The sequence below is a fragment of the Squalius cephalus genome, assembly GCF_949319135.1.
Source record: "Squalius cephalus genome assembly, chromosome: 3".
In the NCBI taxonomy this organism is placed as follows: Eukaryota; Metazoa; Chordata; class Actinopteri; order Cypriniformes; family Leuciscidae; genus Squalius; species Squalius cephalus.
The window spans coordinates 17,508,804-17,529,570 of NC_137124.1; the positions used below are offsets into that span (position 1 = coordinate 17,508,804).

General features: G+C 40.7%; 1 protein-coding gene across 1 annotated transcript; it reads left to right on the forward strand.

Annotated features, from left to right (window-relative positions):
* Nucleotides 1-239: 239 nt before the first annotated feature.
* On the forward strand, nt 240-17,929 carry cyp26b1 (cytochrome P450, family 26, subfamily b, polypeptide 1). Its single transcript, XM_079867144.1, has 6 exons — nt 240-1,155; nt 9,124-9,348; nt 11,941-12,216; nt 12,352-12,507; nt 15,472-15,753; nt 16,575-17,929. The coding sequence occupies exons 1-6, from the start codon at nt 952-954 to the stop codon at nt 16,965-16,967; spliced, it is 1,536 nt and encodes a 511-aa protein (XP_079723270.1). The 5' UTR covers nt 240-951; the 3' UTR covers nt 16,968-17,929.
* Nucleotides 17,930-20,767: the final 2,838 nt, after the last annotated feature.

The window sequence follows — 20,767 nt, forward strand, 5'->3', positions numbered from 1 at the left end:
GAATGAGATGTGAAGTATTGCAAGTCTCTCTCTCTCTCTCTCTCTCTCTCTCTCTCTCTCTCTCTCTCTCTCTCTCTCTCTCTCTCTCTCTCTCTCTCTTTGGGCTCTCTTCCAGGTCCCGCACGCTCCAGCGCCCGGCCCGTTCACTTTTCACCCCGCCTCAGTTCGGTGGGGTGGGGTAAGGGGGGAGCCGCTTGCACCCTGGCCGAATGCCGCCTCACTGCCTCCGCTATATAAACACACATTGGAAGCTCGCTGTACGACTCGAACTCACATTGAGAAACTGTATGTGAAGAGAGAGAGAGCTAGAGCGCAAGAGAGAGGTAGAGAGTGAAACCGCATCAGAAAAGGGCTAGCGAGACGCACTACAGTCATCTGAAGATTTTACTGCTCATAGGCATCAAACTTCGGAGGATTATTTCTTTCATTTATTTCTGCGTCTTCCTTATGACCATTACTTGAAATTGAGTGCATTTAAAGAGATTATATCGAGTTTTCCTGTAAAATATTTTTAAAATAATAACTAAAACCAATTTATTATTATTATTATTATTATTCAAAAAGTAATTAAAAGAGTTTGGGATTTAAAACAAAATTTCCAACTCAAGTTTGACAAGTTCACTCCAAATTTACATTTTTAATTTAAAATTCACGGGAATATTGGACAGCGATTTGCAAAATCTAAAATGATATTCAAACATTTAAGATCGATTTGTAATATCCAGCATTCTGTTAATTAAACACTTCAATTTATTCATTACAGAACTTTGTTGCGTTGCCTTTTGGTGAGAGAATCTGCTCAGCTATTTTAGCTTTTCAGAATAATTGTAGCAGCAAATCATATCTAACACAGCAAGTCACTCATATAGCCTACTCCTGAGAAGGCTTAACCACTGTAGTGCTCATCACTCCAAAGAGGTCTTTGAAAACAGCCCCCGGACGTTCACAGCCATGCTCTTCGAGAGTTTTGACCTGGTCTCGGCGCTGGCGACGCTGGCTGCGTGTTTAGTGTCCATGGCACTTCTTCTGGCCGTGTCCCAGCAGCTCTGGCAGCTGAGATGGACCGCAACACGGGACAAGAGCTGCAAGCTGCCCATGCCCAAGGGCTCCATGGGGTTCCCCATCATTGGAGAAACATGCCACTGGTTCTTTCAGGTAAGAGCTCCATCTCCTTGTGTCTTTCCAAGTTTCCAATCGCCTTGCTGTCGCACGCACACTGCTGAGGTGCGCGCCAAGCACCGCGGGTTCGTGCGTTCACCAGTGCATATAGTCTCCATGTAGGTAAATGGATTGTTAAAGACACATAAAGAGTAGGATAACGTCCACTAATGCTTTTCGCACGTGTGTGCTCGTGCGTAATATTGCGCGTTAAAAAGAGATTCCCACGTGTGCAATTTAATCCGTGCCATATTTCCATGGTGTTAATAAGCTGTCTGGTTTAGATAGCCGTCAGTTTTTGTTTCATACAGCCAGTACTCAATCCACGTGGAACAACCTGTTTGCGGCTGCCAAGAAAGCCGCGCTCAGTTCCAGAAATATTGTAGTCCTTGGCTTCCGATGCGCGCGAGAACACAGCCACTGAGCCCCGCTTGTCAAAGCGCGCATAAACTCTCCTTGGCGCGCGGGATGAGATTGATTGCGAGGGCAGGTAGTGTCGCGCTTTCATTGAGCTTCTGTGTAATTACGCACGCCGGTTACTCTAGAAGAGCCCGCGTGCTGTGAATGATACCGTGCCGTTCTGTCATAATACCCAGACAGCGCGTAGTGCGCATACTGTACATGCAGGGTATCTAAAAATCAGCCCAGTGGCCATAATATGTGTGTATGTGTGGTTTTTAAAAGTAGTTTATTTACAAGCTGTAAAGGAAAAAAATACATAAAAGTAAAAATCATAAATAAATGCCTTTCTATATTCAATCCATGGTGCGCACAGGGATGTTCCTGGACATTGGCTTGCAGTAGCTGGAGTGGGTTGCTTTAAACTGAGATTTTCTGAGATTCAATAGGGAGGAATGTCCTGGTCTGAGTGGTGTACAGATCAAATTCTCTGGTCAGGAATAGATTCTCCAAACTTGCTGGAAATCCAGAAGAGAATTTCCGTGCAGTTGGCAGGCTCTCTACAAAAACATACAGGCTTGACATCTCAGAGGTATATTTAAAATGTAAAATATATTTAAAATCAATAGGATTTGGACTGGTCCATTTGTGGCAAACTTGTCATTCCTTATTTCTACAGCTCAAGGCATGCAGGACTGCAAGGGGACTGAGAGCTGACATGCAAACGTGCAATTTGAATTGTTGATACTGTATCTCTCTTTATTGTGCTTCTGAACACATGCACTGCTTTTACACCATCCATGTATATCAATGCATCTAAGACACCACAATTACTTTGTTGGTTAGCCCCTTTTTTTGGTTCATATATCTCTGTCTGACGCCTCAAGACTCCGCGAAGCAGCAGCTGAATCCATAAGTGGGTCAAATCTGTGATTGACATAGATTTATGGACTTGGAGGAATCTAACTTTTTTGCGTTCTCTTGCAGTGTGTTTGCCGTTATGAATTATGAAATGATTTAGTATTTTGTCTGTGTGTGAATTTTTTCAGGTGACCACAAAAAAATATTTGGTCAGAACCTTCTTACTTGGTCCCCTTCTCAACTGTTCTCCAAGTTTAAGCTGAAATGGAGCATAAAATTAACTAGGACTATGCCAGGGCCATTACTTTTTTTGTAGGCTGATTTAGTGAGTTATAGTGAGTTCAGATTGAACATTAAGATAATAATGATAACTATAAATTCATGAACTCCTTAATGAATTATGCACTGCTTCGCAATAGTAGCGATAACTCCTTGATATTGCACAGTTCACCCAGTGGGCAACCCTCCCTTACCCTTACCCCTACCGCACGTCTCCACCTTGACCCAAATCACTCCAGTCTGGGTGGCAATAAAGCCGCCCACCAGGGGGTCAAAAACACACCCACACCCTGGGACAAAGACTACACGGCTTGGGGCTCTGATCAGAATTCCAGAGAGCATGGCCTATACAGACCTGGGGGATTTAGGAACAGTTTTCCAGCATCCCCTCTCTCTCGCTTTCTGGCTCTCTCCTGGGGCTTGTCGGGATTAGCGAGCATGAAACGGGCATGACTGGCACCAGTGCGGTGTGGCCCCTTTTTCACCTCTGGAACGCACCACCAACCCCTCAAACAGCCTCTTGTCTGTAGGAACAGGGGACGGGGGGTGAAAGCGGAGGGGGCTTGGCAGCAGTAGTGGGAGGAGGAGGAAGGTAGGGGATAGAAAAGAGAAGAAAAGGGGGTCCCCGGGGTGAGCGCTCACACTGCACTGAACAACCATAATCTCTCTCCACAAAGTGTTTCCAGGTCAAAGGGGAGCCCATTCTCTCAGCTCGCCACATTTAGGTTCTTTGCGCTTAATTGTCTCATGGGCTTTGCCGTTCGTTCGGCATTAAGCTAGATCATTTCTCTCTGGTCCCGATTGCTGATTCCAACTGCATTGCAGAAAATTCCCATATCTCCTCTCGTTTATGCATAGTCATGTGTCCCCAAGCACACCCTCTTTGGTGGGTACACCACCCTCTTTGGTGGGTGACTGATGGTACCTCAAGTCCTACTGCTTCTGCTCGCTCTTCCCGCCCTCTCTTTGCAGAAATGCTGTCTATACCCCAATGGAGACGGGCCAATGCACACATCCTGAGAGATTCCAACGGGCTATTTCAGTAAATGGACATATTATCTATATATACGCTGAGACTGTGGGTCAACGTACGGAGAACTCCCCCCGCGCAGTTACCTGCCGCTCTGAACTAATAAACACAGCAGCCCCCAGACTAAGCCACACACACACACACACACACACACACACACACATATACAGAAGGGTCTAAGGACAAGGGTCAAAATAATGAGTGATAGAAATAAAGAGCATGGAGCAAAACGATGTGCCAAGCTAAACTTGCCGTACACTTTTCAAATCCCCCTGCTCCATCTATCTTTCTTTTCTTCTCGTCTTTCTTTATGGCGGTCGTACGCTGAAGAAACACATCGGGGTGATTCAAACTGCATATGAAATTGCACCCCCAAGTCCCTCGCGTAGCACCCCTGTGTTTAGGTCAACCGTAGCTGATCTGAATAAATATAATTAAAAGGGTTTTTTGTGATTTTAATAAAGGGGTCATTTGTATAACATTTCCACTGGCACACAAAGGCTACATTTATGGAGTGGGAGGCTCGACTGGTGTCCAATTTACACAGAAATTTGTATTTTTAGTCCTGCGCACTCTGTGTGGAATGGGCCAGTGGAAAAAAAGCGGTCCTCTTTATTGCGCCCCCTTGTAAAATATCTGATAAATTTCTTTTCAAAATAAAATAAACTATTGAACGTGGTGAGTTAACCCTTTGACCGCCAGAGGCATAGAACAGGCATGTTTTGTGTGAGGTCGAAGATCACATAACTGAACACACATGTAAACACTTCTGATTTGTTTAACTACTTCGAAATACAAGAATCTGTTATTCGTTTTGTCTGTTTGTTGTCTAATTCATTCGTATTTTAAGGCTTTAAATACATCAAGGAGAAAAGTGACAAAAACTATGCAGCTGCACGAGCTTCTGACACAGATGTTCTCCTCCCAAGAGCCCCAAGTGACGTTTGACATGTGTTTCGCGGTCCAAGTGACTGTGGAAAGCTTTTCGGTCTTATCGCTGAAGATCATCTAACCTCAACCTCTAACGGAGTTCTTGAACCCAATCTGCCTTCGCTCAAAACAAACAGGCTTTCATTTGAGTGACTGCCGATTTTACGTGGTTTTTAAGAAAATTAGCTCATACAACAAAGTAACTGTAACTGTAACCGTGCATGCGTGCAGAGGTGGACGGACGCACCGGCCGCATTCGTGTGTTTGACAGTGCAAGTAAGCTGCAGATTATTACCTCATTGCTTTTCCAGGGTGTGTGGAGATTTTGTGCGTCAGTGACCCTTTTGGGTTTTTTGTTTTATTTTCGTTCTTTGCACGTCTGAGCTTCTGTGGCCTTGTGAAATGAGGGAGGACATTTCTCACCTTCTAGCCAAATGACATCTGCACGGCCAAGCCCAGCGCGTTTGTCTCCACATTTTGCCTCACGACCTGTTCTGCTATTTCCAGCCCGGCGACTCACTTTTCTATGAAGTAGACTGTGAACATTAAACCATTCTTATCACATTTTCTTTTGCTCACCTCACTGTCATTCACTTCCAAGCCAGAAAACCATGGCATTTTCCCATCTTCTATCTGTCTTTTGTACTTTCCACTTGTACTACACAGGTCAGGACTGGATCCTTTCTGGCTGCCCTTCTGTGTACACTTGTTTAAGAGGGAACCGTTGGCCCCTACATGTGTAAATACACACATGTAGATGTGAGAAATGTATATGTGTTTTTGGTGATGTAGTGTGTGACCATACATTGCACGGTTTCACTACTCCGGGAGAGGTGGAAAAAAGGCCCTGGCCTGGTAAGGATGACAGCATGTGGTGTTTAAAATGGACGTTCTTGTTCCCAGAATGATCAAACACACCAAGTTCACGCAGGTTACACATGAAGTCAAAATAGAAATCGTCTGAAGGGGAAATATGACAGAACAAAGACCATAAACAAACATAATATAATACAAATTACAAGTTAACTTGTGCATAAATGTGTTTATACACAGAAATCAACAGAGGGAGAGAGTTAGCCAGTGCCCTCATGTTGGGGCATGTGTGAAAGACGGCCTTGTCCTGGGTCTGTCAGGTTAAAAACGGCTCCTTTCTTTCTCTCGTACTGACAGGTCCCACTGCTGAGGTGAGCACACACATACGCACACACAATCATCCATCATCACACAAACTCAGTTCTCACCATGTGGTGAAAGATACTACATTTATTTTCCCCCCTCTTCCCCTGCATTGCTTTTGGATGTGTGTGTGTGTGCATGTGGTTGTTCATGTCAGCATTACCTCTTGCCCTCACACTCAACTGATATGTGAAATCCTCAGTGTCTTTAAGTATTGCCTGGCTGTGAGCTGGCCAGTGACTATTTCTCTCACCCCACACACTGTGCACGCAGTGCCTGTGCCCCCTGTCTAACACCTGGCGAGGTCCCGGGATGCCGTGTGTCTGTTTGGCCATGGTCAGGGTTTCTCTGGGGGAAACTCCGGTCATGCTGTTTTAGAAAAACAATCTAAAAACATTTCTTATTGACTTTTCTGAAGTTCCGATTGGTCGCTTTCACCTCTTCCTGATGAGGAACCAAAAAAGGCTTTGGATATAATATAATCCCGCCAAAACTATAAAACCCAAAAACAGTCATTTGCTGGAAAAATATTGTGAACACTGAGAAAGAGAAGTGTGAAAGTGTGAAATATGGTTTAAGTTGTCCAGTACTGCAGGATTTACAGCCATATATTCTCCCACATGTTCAGCCAGGTCGGGTTAAACTTTCGCAGTTGAAAAAATGAGACTTAATCCCCTTTTTTCTGACCTTGTCTAACCTTAATGTGCATATATCTTGTTAGTTTGATTTTATAGTCTCACTATTTAACTAAGCTGATCATTTGTTGTAGGGTTTTAGGGGCACAAGCGGCTCATAAGACATTTGCTAAGTCTTCAGAGATCTCAGCCAGTCATGAGCTAAGTTTGTCATTTAAGGTCTCTGACAATATGGAAGTGCAAGCTCAAAGGCGAGAAGAGAGTATAAGAGCATGAGTGAGATCAAGCAAGATAAGTCAAGATGGAAAACTAAAGCATCCGCTGTCAGATGTTAGAATGACTTATGACAGATGTTTTTACGTTATTAGATGTTTGGAAAAAAAAAGTATGCAATGCATTTTAGATGATGCACGTACATTTACATTCTTTATTATTTGCTGGCAATATGTTATAAAAAAGTTCAAGACCAAGACATCATTCATGAACTAATCTGTTTATTTGTTTATATATAGAGGTGAGAAACCCAGCCTCAGACCACAATTACACAAAAAGGGGTGGAACGCTTATTTGCCCATCTCAAAAGAGATTGGTTACTGGACTGACGGCACACAGGAAGGATGTTGGGAAGTGCTTGTCCTCAGAGTTAAAGCAGCAATATGCGCAGGGCCTGTCCCTTATATTTAAGACCAGGAGATGGTGGGAAAGTCAGTGTGACATGAGCTTCTCTGTCCATACATATATTCTGAAGAGGGTATTAAAGCTCCCGGAAATATGCATTGCTCATGGGTTCTCAGTTCGGAACATAAGTAATATTATCATTTTAGCCGTAAATGTCATAAAAGCCCTCCATATGGAAATCTGTCAATGGTAATAAATAAATAAAAACATCAGAGTATACACAGCTACTTTTGAATGGCCATTAATGTCGAAAGCAGAAAGATGCCTCTTGTTTGCAGAATGGTGTAGTTACGGCATCTACCAGCAGAGGCTAACTGGATTCTTGCATGTGCTCTATTCTTTTTTTCCCCATCTGTGATAGCTACTGGAATGAATTTACTTGTTGTTTAACCCCATGGCGTTTGTTTTAGTGTTTTTTGGTTGAAATACCCTGGTTGGCTATTCGTTTCACATTTGGACTGAACAGGCATTAACACACAGAGGCATGCACATAGCATGCTGAGGTAAAGTGTATTCAGAGTAGTTTCTCTCAGCCAAACAGGAAAAAAGCCTTGCATGCTGCTAAATTTATCCCTGAAAATAAGAGTGTGAGTGTTGGAGTGTGCTTGATGAAACTGGTCACAAAATTTGGAAAGGGGAGGGGGGAGGGTGGCAAGGGGAGCAAACAGCTCTACTGCCACTTCCTGCCATGGGGTCAGTATGTGTGTGTGAGGCTGAGAGGTTACAGGCCGTCTTTATGTGCTCACCAGAAGTCTCGAGGGCTAGAGACAATTACTGTGTGTGTTATACGGAGCAACTCACTCCAAAAGCTTAGAGTTTTTATCATGTTTGTAACTACTGAACTGAACTTGAATGTGCTCGAATTAATTTAGTACTGTGTAAAATAATGCATTAAATTATGTACATACAGCATCAACGTTGCAAAATTTCATTCAGGCAGATGTTATGGCTACACTTAAAGCATGGGCATGAGACACTATTCAGGTTTATGTGTCCTGCCCTGAGAAAGCCTGAAGTGTGTTGCTGTAACACTTTAAACGTCACATTCAGGTTTTTGGGGTAATCACTCTGCTTGTTCTTAAATTTTAGAGGTTAAGGGGTGAAAGGTGAAAGTTTGCAGTATATGTACTGGATTCCTCGCTGATTAGCACATTCAGACACGCCAACTTCTCAGAGCTAATGGCTGCGCTCATATACTCATTAGATCATTTCTCGTAGCAAAGGCTCTGATCCTAAAGGCTAAGCTTGAGCTCCTTCTTAGCTAAAGCTAACCTAACTGCATAAAGAATGCTGTGAATGGGACCCATATGCCCTTACAATACAAAAACAAACAAGACGGCTAATCCCACAAGGCTAACACCCTTCATTCCAAGTACTTATTAGCCCTAACACCTCATTACCTCTGTAATATTCAGACAGAAATCTCTTAGCCTACAGTGTTGTGTTCAATTTAAATGGTTATTGCTAGGCTAAAGGTTAATCATTCAATTGGAACTACAAAGGTAAAAATGCTTTTCAGTTTATGGTAGAAAACTGACGGCTGTGGTAGCGCAGCGACAATGTTTCGGGTATGAGGGTGACACCATACTTTTCATACTTTTTTAACGTACTAAAAATATAATATTTACAATATTGTACAGTACTGAACAGTATTGTCTTCTGAAAATTAATTAAAAGGTAAATTATACTCCTGAAATATTTCATTTTATATAATATATATATATATATATAATTAAAAATATATGTATAATTTATAATATTTAAAATATAATTGTTAACATCATTTTTTACATACAGTTCACCAATTAACATCAAATGAAATGTATCCGGTCCATTTAGCAAATATGACACTCCAATATAACACAATTTTAACTGTAAACAACATTTTGCATTAAAACATTTTGTCTACTCCACTATTAAATGCCTCTGAGTATCTGCAACTCATGTATTTTCTTCTTTTCTGCTTCTCTTTTTCAGGGTGCAGGTTTCCATGCATCAAGGAGGCAGAAGTATGGGAACGTATTCAAGACCCACCTGCTCGGGCGGCCGCTGATCCGGGTGACGGGGGCAGAGAATGTGCGTAAAGTTCTGATGGGAGAGCACAGCCTGGTCACTGTGGACTGGCCCCAAAGCACCAGCACTCTACTGGGTCCCAACAGTCTGGCCAACTCTATAGGAGACATCCACCGCAAAAGGAGAAAGGTCCATATCCAGTTGTTTACTACTCAAATATAGTTTTATTGTGTGTGGGAACCATCCTTATCTCCTAATGGATGGTTTTTGTGTGCTCCATTTATTTCCCTGCCATTTCCCTGTTTTGAATTAGTGAAAGGACAAAACAGAGAGTAAGAATGAGAGATGGAGTGAAAGAAACAAGATAGAAGGTCAAATGGAAATGGTCTGCCATCCATAGGTCCAGATTTGGAGATAGATACCCACAATGCCTTGCTCCTCTGTTACGCATAACAGTCTGCTCACAATGACCACATGGAGGATTACGCTCATAACTAGCTTCTCCTCAAATCCAACCCATTGTTCTGGGACAAAATAGCTTTTTTTGTAGACCATGGTCCTCTTCAGTCACGTGGAGGCTTGAGTTTCACCCCACACACCTGTTCCATTGAAGGGTCAGCAAGGTGTAATCAGTCTGGTTAATCCTCCAGGTCCCGGGCCTCATGCAAACTCCCTAATGACTGCTAATTAGTCAGCCTGCTTCAGACAGACAAAGACCGCCTTATGGACCCCCTTCAACCATGTTCCAATGTCTCGCTTTGCACACTAATGTCATAAGTGTATTTTCGTTTGTTTTTCAACCTCTCTGGAAATGTACAGAATTCCATATTTGTGACTGGATGGGTACTTTCATCAACAAGTTCTGCCCCTAAGCCCTCTGGGACATCCCGATCTGCCCCTTTGAAGACTATTGCTACACATTTACACATACTAGAGAGATGCTGGGTGCAAGTATTGGATCTAAATGGCCCCAAGAGCTCTGGATGTAGCTAGTGACAATTGCATAGAATATAACAAGTTAAATTTAATGTTAAACTGGCTTTGTATCACTAACAAGATGCACAACAGTTCACTAATTAATATTAGATACAACCAAATCAGACCTCAAAAAGTAGCCAGAGAGCAGTAGACCCATCAAACAGTGGTTTTGGTAGGAATTTGGTAGAATTTATTAGGTTGGCCAGTAGAGGGCACAGGATCTTAATTCTACACTCACCTGCCTACACCAAGTGCTCTCCCTGTGAATGAGAGATTTTGTTTTAGTCAGCGGGGGAGAGAAAAAGAGAGAGAGAGAGAGAGAAAAGAGAGAGAGAATGGAAAAGTAGAGAGAAGTGTAAAGAAAGTGAATGGTTTGGGGGAGAGAATAAAGAGGTCTTTACATTCTGGTCAAACCAGCAGCTTTGAGCAGTTTCATATAATTTAAGACATATGGAAATTATTAGGGTGGGGGAGTTTTAAAAGGCCGTGTGTGTATGTGTGTGTGTGTGTGGAAAGTGCAGTACAAGAAGTCACGTTTTGTAATGAAGACAGGCGGCTGTTTTTTTTCCAGTAGTGTTCTAAATCCTGTATAATAGGGACTGGCATTAGTGGAGCTTGACTGACGTCTGTCTACTACGCAAAGAATCGCAATTGGAAAATAGTAACCTTCAAAATTCCCAAACCAATAAGCAGTATAAATATGGTGTAATATTTCTATATTAGTGTATGGTCAGTAGCTAAAAGAGATGTGTGATGCAAACATGCTTGTAGCCACTCGTTTTTTTTCCTCCACACATGTGAACCGCTGTGACGTACCAGAAAAAGATTAGATGTTAGTAATGTAGTAACATGGACAGATCACTGGAGGTTTTATATACAGGGAGAAGGATTAAGTATAAATAGATATGAAATAGGATTTTAATAACTAAATGATATACTAACAGCCCGCTAATTGTTAGAGATAGAGAAGAACAGCACGGAAAGGAGACATGAAGAAATGGGCCTTGGCAAAAGAAAGTCAGACGTGAGGAGAGACAGGAGGAGGACACACGAGTCTCCGCCCTCTTCCCTTTACTACTGGAAAAAAAGCGGGGCGGAGACGAGGTATTTGGAACGAGATGGCAAATAAAAAGTGCTATTGTTAGTCGTGGAACATGGATGTTATTTCACTAAACAAACCAGCACAACTGAAGCACATTAGAAATGCGCTGCTGCAGCCAGGAAAATCTTACCTTCGCCTTTCACCCTCACTGCTGATGCAGAGGGAAACTCTCACAGATATTCTGAGAGAGAGGTGGAGGTATAGGTGAGTGGCAGTTAAGAGTATGAGAAGGTCAAAAATAGTGAGGACTTCAGAATTAATGAGAATGTTTCATGCTTCATATTATTAGACAAATAAGCTTGGCCTTTAAGTCCCGACTGTGGCTTCAGGATAATATTTTCATGACATTTCTTGCCTGTAGAGCACAGATGTGCTGTTCTGTGACGGTTGATGTGATTCACGGGCCAGCTGCATTGTGGGAAGTGTAGTTCAGCAAATGCAGGTTCCCAAAGCAAATGTTTAGCGCTTTTGGAACAGTACGTTCATAAACCTGCATGTTTTTGGAAGCCGATCCCTTCCACTGCTCTCTAGATGTGTATTTGGTCAAATACATCCTTCTTATGAAGATCAGATCTAGTTTTGAGCTAAATCATTTTATAAAACCAACAACTCATCGCAAAACAATTTATCATGTCATATTTGTTCTCTATCACATTTTTGCAAAACAGCAGACTGACCGCACTTTCACTTGTGTTTCTCAGATCTTTGCTAAAGTCTTCAGTCATGAGGCTCTGGAGAGCTACTTGCCCAAGATCCAGCTGGTCATTCAGGAAAACCTGCGGGTGTGGAGCTCCAATCCTGAGCCCATCAACGTGTACCGTGAGTCCCAGCGGCTCTCCTTCCACATGGCGGTGCGTGTGCTCCTGGGTTTCCGCGTATCTGAAGAGGAGATGCGCAGTCTTTTCCAGACTTTCCAGGATTTTGTGGAGAACGTTTTTAGCCTTCCCATCGACCTGCCGTTCAGCGGTTATAGGAAGGTAAAATGTCAATTTGTATTGTCTAAATCACTTGAAAATAGAGGAATGAATTAGATTGTCTCTGTGTATTAGGTACACCGAGATAGATCAATACTAATAAACTTCAATTAATGAACTTGTTTTGTGTGTTTGCAGGGTATTCGCGCAAGAGACTCACTCCAGAAAAGCATAGAAAAAGCCATCAGAGAGAAACCACTCCACACACAGGGGAAAGATTACACCGATGCTCTTGATGTGCTTCTAGAAAGCGCCAAGGAGAACAACACAGAGCTTACGATGCAGGAGCTGAAGGTAAGAGTAGCACCATTAGCTATGCTTCATATTTTTATGTGCATTTTGGGATATTGCATAAAAAAACATTAGATGGAAACGGCAAAATGCACTGAAATACTAAAAATGCGCAGAAAAAACTTATGGGCTCAATTGAGGCAGATAAAATTTTTATCTGATAAGAAGACATGCGCATAAACTACGATGGAAACACATTTACCAAATAAATCTCTCAATGCACAACAAATAACTCGCATGAATGATTTGGTTTAATTCACTCAGATGAACAGGCAAGGAAGGCAAACAAAACTGACAACAAGCGCGCGCGCGCGCACACACACATAACATCCATTAAAGGACAACACCAGACAAAGAACATGAGAAACACTTGGGTATATATACACTCAAGGGGAGATTGGCAAACAAGACACACCTGGGAACAATCAACAAGAAAAACTACAAAGGACTACAAAACATGGCACAGAACAGGAAATAACATAAGTCCACATAAGACAAGGGGAACACAAGACAGGAATCATGACACCAGAAGTGACGCTTTAAAGGGGTGGTTCAGGATTTTCGACATCGGACCTCATTTTCAAGTGAGCCTGGTTGTTATTCATCAGTGGAGACAGTTTAAAAAAAAAATTCATCCAGTCCTTACTTTTGGATAGTTCGCCTATGCTAGGCTAGCGTGAGTCAACGGTGCACGTTAGCCTGCCATTAAAAACAGTTTTACCCACTCCACAGTACACCAAAAGCAAATAAATTATAACGCCAGACTATCGATGTAAATGTCTGTTGAGAGAATAATGTTAGAAATCAAAGTACTCTTGTATCTCAATTATCTGCGGCAGGTAATACACTTGCGTGATTGTTATGTGGACCGGCTCTCTCGGTTTCCTAATATAACTCCGCCGCTGCTGTAGACTGCTTATAAATACAGGGAACAAATGATAACTAATGCAATGTGATGAAAGGGTAGTTTGATTTCTAACATTATTCTCTCAACAGACATTTACATCGATAGTCTGGCGTTATAATTGATTTGCTTTTGGTGTACTGTGGAGTGGGTAAAACTGTTTAATGGCAGGCTAACGTGCACCGTTGACTCGCGCTAGCCTAGCATAGGCGAACTATCCAAAAGTAAGGACTGGATGAATTTTTTTGAAAACTGTCTCCACTGATGAATAACAACCAGGCTCACTTGAAAATGAGGTCCGATGTCGAAAATCCTGAACCACCCCTTTAACACATGGGATGCAAACGGTGCTTTATTCACAAATGTTTTATGCGATATTTCAATTTTAAAGTTAAATTCGCAACTTTGGATGGAAACAGCTATAGCTTTGTTCCAAAACATAATTTTAAAATTTCCTTTGTGAAGGCTGTTCCAAACAGAAATCAACAAAATTATTAAAAATCATGATATTTAAAACAAACATAGTGAATAAAACTTCATTGATCAGTTACTGTGAGGTGAGAAAAATGTTGATTATAAATATACAGCTATGTGATATGAAACCTATTCATGATTTTTTTGTTTTTTCTTCATATGTCATCAGTGTAGCAACACACTAATGTCAAATTCCATGGGAAATCAAATTTGAGCTCCTCTTGTGCACTTTGCCTACTGAACGCTATTTGTGCCGTGTGAGAGTGACTGTTAAGATGGTTGTAGTGCATGTAGTCAGTCCCTAAAGAGTTTCCCTTCTGTTAGAATGCTTTCTCAGAAGGTCGCTGCCTGTAGGCAGTAGAAAGCAAGGCAGCTCACTAGATGCTGGAGCCTGTTAAAAATTGAGTAGCGCCTAGTCTGCATAGTAGTGGACTTCTTTGACACAATGTGCTGTCTCACTACAGTAAAACAGAGATATTATATCACCAAACAAAGACACATTTCAAGACAATTTGAGATGGCATGTCTATTTAATGCTATACATTACATATCCATAAAACTGTTCATGGATTTCACCACACAGTCATTCTACTGATCATTTTCTTTTCACCAGATGATTTTGTTTTCATTGTGAGGTCAACTTGTGATTACTTGATTACATATCAAAGCAAAAAAGGAAGTCAACACTTTGATTTTGAGAGGCTAAGAGTGACTCTCTGACAGCACACTTTACCCACTGACTGCTCTCTTTATTTCTCATCTCTCTCCTGCTCAGTTCTCTTGTGTCATACCCAAACCGGGATGACAGACATTTAATGATACAGATAATAGTAAATAAATGCTTCCCTGTAGGCTATTGTTGCCTGGTTATTCCGCTCAGCTCAGAGGTTTTAGCTTTTTTCTTTTCTAAGGTACATGTGTAGTCTCCTCAGACAGTGGTGGCAGGAGTGGCTCCCAGGCCTGTCAACACCAACTCACTGGCAAGCAGTTAAAAAGGGAGGGAGAGAGAGAGAGAAAAAAGAAACCTGTGTAAGATGGCTGCCAAACCTCAAAGAAAAAAGAAATAAAGAAGCGCCGTCCTAAGAATTTAGAAAAAGTCAGACTGCGGTGAAGTAGCTGCATGACTAGAGACAATATTATATATCAGGAACACTTTAGATTAGGGAACACATATTTACTATTAATTAGGAGTTTTCCCTCAATAAACTCTTAATTTCTGCTTATTGATAGTAAATAACTTAATTGTTGTAGTGGCTATGTTTAGGTATGGGGTAGGGTTAAGGGATCTAGAATATGGTCATGCAGAATAAGGCATTTATATGCACTTAATAAACAGTCAATATGCTAGTAATATGCATGCTAAACAACTAGTTAATGATGAATAGTGTTCTCTAATCTAAAGTGTTACAGCTTTTTTAATCATTAAATAACCCTGAACATTTCTGTTTCTGCAAAGTTTTACAACAGCAATCAAACACAAATCATCAATAACAATGTAAATGTGCCAGAAGTGTCAAATTTCTTCGACTAGCTACCATATATCAGTGTCATTTAGTTGAGTCACATCAACTTCGCTCTTTCTCCCTCAGGAGTCCACAATTGAGCTGATCTTCGCTGCTTTTGCCACAACAGCCAGCGCCAGCACGTCTCTGATCATGCAACTGTTGAAACACCCTCCAGTGCTGGAGAAGCTGCGTGAGGAGCTGAGGAGTTGCGGCCTGCTGCACGACGGCTGTCTATGCCAGGGTGAACTACGCTTGGACAGCATCGTTAGCCTCAAGTACCTGGACTGCGTGATCAAAGAGGTCCTGCGTCTCTTTGCCCCCGTGTCCGGAGGTTATCGCATTGCCACGCAGACCTTTGAGCTTGATGTGAGTTGTTGTGGATTTGCAGCTACATTTTCTCTAAGAACTTACATTTTCTCATCATTAGACTTATGTCTTTTTTAATATGTATGACTTCATTTCTTAATTGGGAAACAAAAACAGATGTTTTGAAAAATGTCTCAGTGGTTTGTGTCCATACAATGAAAGTCCAGTGTTGTTTGGACCATGGCGTTCTTTAAAATATCAGAGAAGAAAGTCATACAGGTTTTGTAAATGATGTCAGAATTCTCTTTTTTGGGTGAACAATGTTTGTAACATTTTGTATTGATGTTAATCTAATCAATGCTCATCTATTTTTCTAACCATTATTTTAGTTTATTTGTGTACTATTATAGTATGTATTAGTGCTGTCAAATCGATTAATCGCATCTAACATAAAAGTTTGTGTATATATATATGTGTGTGTGTGTGTGTATATGTATATATACTCACACATATTATATATTCACAAACTTTTATGTTAGATGCAATTAATCACGATTAGTCGGTTTGACAGCAATGGTATTTATTTATATTTTAAATTGGCTTTTATTTAGTCAGTATTATTTGAAGTTTTTGTGACTGTCATTTTTATTATTTTATAAATATTTCTTTTCTTATATATCTTTAATGTATATTTATTTCAATTTTAGTTTTAGTAATTTTACTACAATTTAAACTTCAATTTATTTCAGTTAGTTGCCAAGGCAACATTTTTAAAGTTTTTCCTATGTATATATTTATTTTTATTTTGAATAGTTGAAGCTTTAGTTTTAGTTAACAGTAACAACACTTCTTCTAACCTCATTTTTTTGTCCATCTCTCAGGGTGTACAGGTGCCTAAAGGTTGGAGTGTCATGTACAGCATCCGCGACACCCACGACACCTCAGCTGTGTTCAAGGACGTGGAGGCCTTTGACCCAGACCGGTTCAGCCCAGAGCGTAGTGAGGATCGCGAGGGCCGCTTCCACTACCTGCCCTTCGGCGGCGGCGTTCGCTCCTGCCTCGGCAAGCAGCTGGCCACTCTTTTCCTCAAACTCCTGGCAGTGGAGCTGGCTGGAGGGAGTCGCTTCGAGCTGGCCACGCGGACATTCCCACGCTTGATTTCGGTCCCCGTGGTACACCCCACCGATGGCCTTCGTGTAAAATTCTTCGGCCTCGACTCCAACCAGAACCAGATCATGGCCAAGCCGAAAAACATGCTAGATGCCACCGTGTGACAGACTGAGAACTAACAGACTTCATATTTGGAGCTGTCACCTGAAGTTCTGTAAAAGACTCTCATTTGCCAAAAATGTATAGTCTATCATTTGTAAAGAAGTATATCATAAATATATAAATTTAACTGAACGTATTGCTACATCAGGAGAGCACAAGAGGAAGGTTTCAGAAAAGAAGACAGATCCGGAGGGGTTAAAGGGACAGTCATATAAGCCGATGTAGATTTCACAGGGTATGGCCAGTTCTGCTTTAACCAGCGCAGGACGGCTCTGGAGGAATCAGTCTTGAAATAGTTTGAGATGAGTGTTTTTTGTTTGTGTGCAAGTGTCTGGATGCTGAGTTCATTTATATGTATATACAGTATGTGTGGTTTGTGTGTGTGTGTAAATACACTACATGTTTTTCTCGTGCAAATGTGTGCGCGTGCCTGTTTGCGTGCGTGGACAGGTTGTTATTCAGCTAAGGTATTAGCAGTTAGAGTAGGCAGTAAACTAGAATGAATGGGATGACTGTGTAATTTACTCAGGTGTGTTAGCAGTACAGAAGGAGCTTTCAGACTAACCCAGTACTTGTTATACATGCTCTGTACATAAGTGACAATTCATAATATTCTTTTTAAGAGAGCGTGAAAAGGAGGCGAGAGATGAAGAGAGATATAACTAGACAGAGACTATGAGAGAAAATTAACCTGTGCAGGCTCTCAAAACAAGCTATAGAGGGAATGAGGGACTCATTCCTGCTGCAAATTTTTATATCTGAAGACATTTATGAAAAAAAAAGTATGTCGTAAACTGTCGTATATGCTGCTTTGGGAGTCGCTTTTTATTTATATGATGGAGCAGAGTGCCAACTGACCTCTGCTGCTCCACATCAATATATGAAGAAATGATACTGAACATACAGTAGATGGTGGTGGAACGGAGTGGACAATCATCAGGCATTCACTCTATAAAGCACCAATCAGGAGAGTTTTCTTGAGATGCCTCTGAAGGGACTTTAAAAGCAGTTGAGTGAGAGGCAATAGGATTCCCCAGTGCGGGTTCTTCTTTCACTTCCTCTACATGCCACGCAAAGGACTTTTCTTTGATAAAATATGCCACTGATCTTTTTTTTTTTATGAATTAATGAATGGATTAATTAAAATAATGTCTGCTGCTTTCAGTGTACCATTTTTCGTACAGAGAGTAGATCGCTACCTTCAGCTACAGTTTTGCTATTTCTAAGCAAATGTGAGTGCACAAGGAATTTCACCAATTAGAAAGCCATGGGTAAAGCATATTTGCATTGTCTAATATCCTAATATTCTTGCTATTAATATTATTATTGTAATAAATCTTATTTTAAGTGCTATTTTTGTTATATTTCAGAATAGAGTTCTAGTATAAGTAAAGTCTGTTGGTAAATACTGTTCTATTTAGAATGATATGGATTTCAGTTATACTATATTGTACACTGTTTAAATGTTAATATGGTTTTTATGTTATTGTAATAATTATAATTTTTGGTTATCATTATTATCATTGCATTTAGTTAATATTAATAAACAGAAGCACTTGCGAGGTATGTTTATTTTGAGTGCCATTTGACTACATGTTCTGATTGTTGAGTTTGTCTGTACATATATTTTTATTCCTTTTTACAAATCCACATTTCACTTAGTTCAAATATGAATGTTTTCCCCTTCTTTTTTTGTTACAGTGATTCTTAAATGTACTTGGTAATTTTATAAACCCTTGTAATAAACTATAATGTGAAAATCAATCATTCTTTCCTATGATCTTGCCTCATTCTGCTTAACATTAACAACTTCCTTTGCCACTTAGTCTCAAGGGTGTCTGGATGTGTTTTGAACATGATTTTTTAAATTATGGCTAAATATTTTAATTGTTAACCACATGCAAGTCTGTTTTACATCACCTAGGAACCACAGTATATCCCTTTGATGTTTGCAGTCATATTCTGTGAAGGGAAAAGAAAGCTGATCTCTTTGATGTTCACCCTTTTTGATGTGTTGATTCTTGATGCTCAGACCTTAGTGTTTGTATATATACACGGTAAATATACGATGAAGCAACAATACTATACACTGTAAAGTAACCACATACATCCTCGAGTTTTCACCAATACTTACAGTAGTGATATGGAGACACACACACACATGCACACTGCAGACAACTCAACAAACAACAGCTTTATTCAATAGACGCCAGATGTGTTGACCAGCATTCACTTCAAAGAGCTGCCTTAGCACACAAAAAAACATCCTCACCATACATGTTCTCATTTTTGCTTTGGAGTCTTGCCAATTCATTTATGGCTTTCTTTGTTTTTCAAAAATGTTGTTTAGTTATTATCCAAGTATGCCCTAACAGCATTCTAGTTGTTCATTAGATACTCTGCATGAAAGGATAATGCCTTAATTTCAGCGTCAAATTTTCTTTGAATAGCGCTTTATGAATATTTAATGACAGTGACCCATGTTGTAAGTGAAAGCAGGAACATCTTGACAACCTGGATCACAAGAAAGGTTTCTCATTAGAGATCACTAATGGGGTCACTTCCTTTTCCCTTTATCTGATAACTTAATCAATACTGAAATTCAGATCAATGGTGATGATATTTACTCCATGACATAAAAAGCAAAAAGGTCAGAGATCAATAGAAGACATTAATAGAAGTAAAAACTGTAGTAAAAAATATTTTGACCATGATTACCCCTAAAGAAATGTATAATAGTCTTGGTGGCCACTGACCATTCACCTACTGTAGCCAGGTGTTGTGTGATCTGGGTCCTCCTTTATAAAACGTGGGTACGCACAGATTTGAACTCAGAGTGTGGGTATGCTAAAATCCACGCCAACGTTCACATTTATTAAAACGAACTTTGACGTGGAAAAGTGCTTAGCGTCACATCAGGGTCTGAGCAGACGTACACACTTTTCCTTGTGGCAGAAAGTCGGAGTACTGCAGGTATTTGGAAATCTAAGCACTTCTTGCCGCTCACCATTTTCAAGTAGCCTAAAGGATTTGGATGTTGACTGGTGCTCTTTTATATGATAATGACATTAATTAGGCGACGTTTACAAAGTGGAGATCGGAAACCATTCAGCTGCGCACAATTTCAAAATCAATTGCGATTAATAATTTTCACTTCTGGAAGAGAAGCGTATGCACGTTTTTGTCCGGTTCGTTCTCTAAATCACACGTATGCACATATGAAAAATTATTTTAAGATCAAATGTAGGGCGGTTTCGACGCAGGTCCCAGGTTTTTAGAAATCTAAGCAATTCTGGCCGCTCGCCTTTCTCAAGCAGCCTAAAGCATTTGGACGTTGACTGGTGCTCTTTTATATGTTAATGACATTAATGAGGGTGTTTTTACAAGGCATAGATCTGAAACTATTCAGCTGCACATAATTTCAAGAACATTTGCGATTTTTAGATCTCACATCTGGAAGAGAGGCGTGCGCATGTTTTTTTTGTTTTGTTTTGTGTGTAGGCTACGTTCATTCTCTGAAATACAAGTAGGCCTAAGCACATTTGAGAAGTGATACGATACCAAATCAGAAAGGGAGCTGATGAAAGACGGAAGCATAACATGACTTTATCCAAACCTTTTTCTCCCACACATTTTCTGTAAAAAGCAGTCCAAACTCCAAACACTATTATAGCATGTTTGTTTACTCTAAAGTCACGTTTGACCGCGAGAGATTTTCACAGTCGAGAACATGGTTGTTTGTGAATGGAATCTGTTTGTGTGTGGTGTGCTGTCTTGGTCACATCGTGGCACTCCACACACT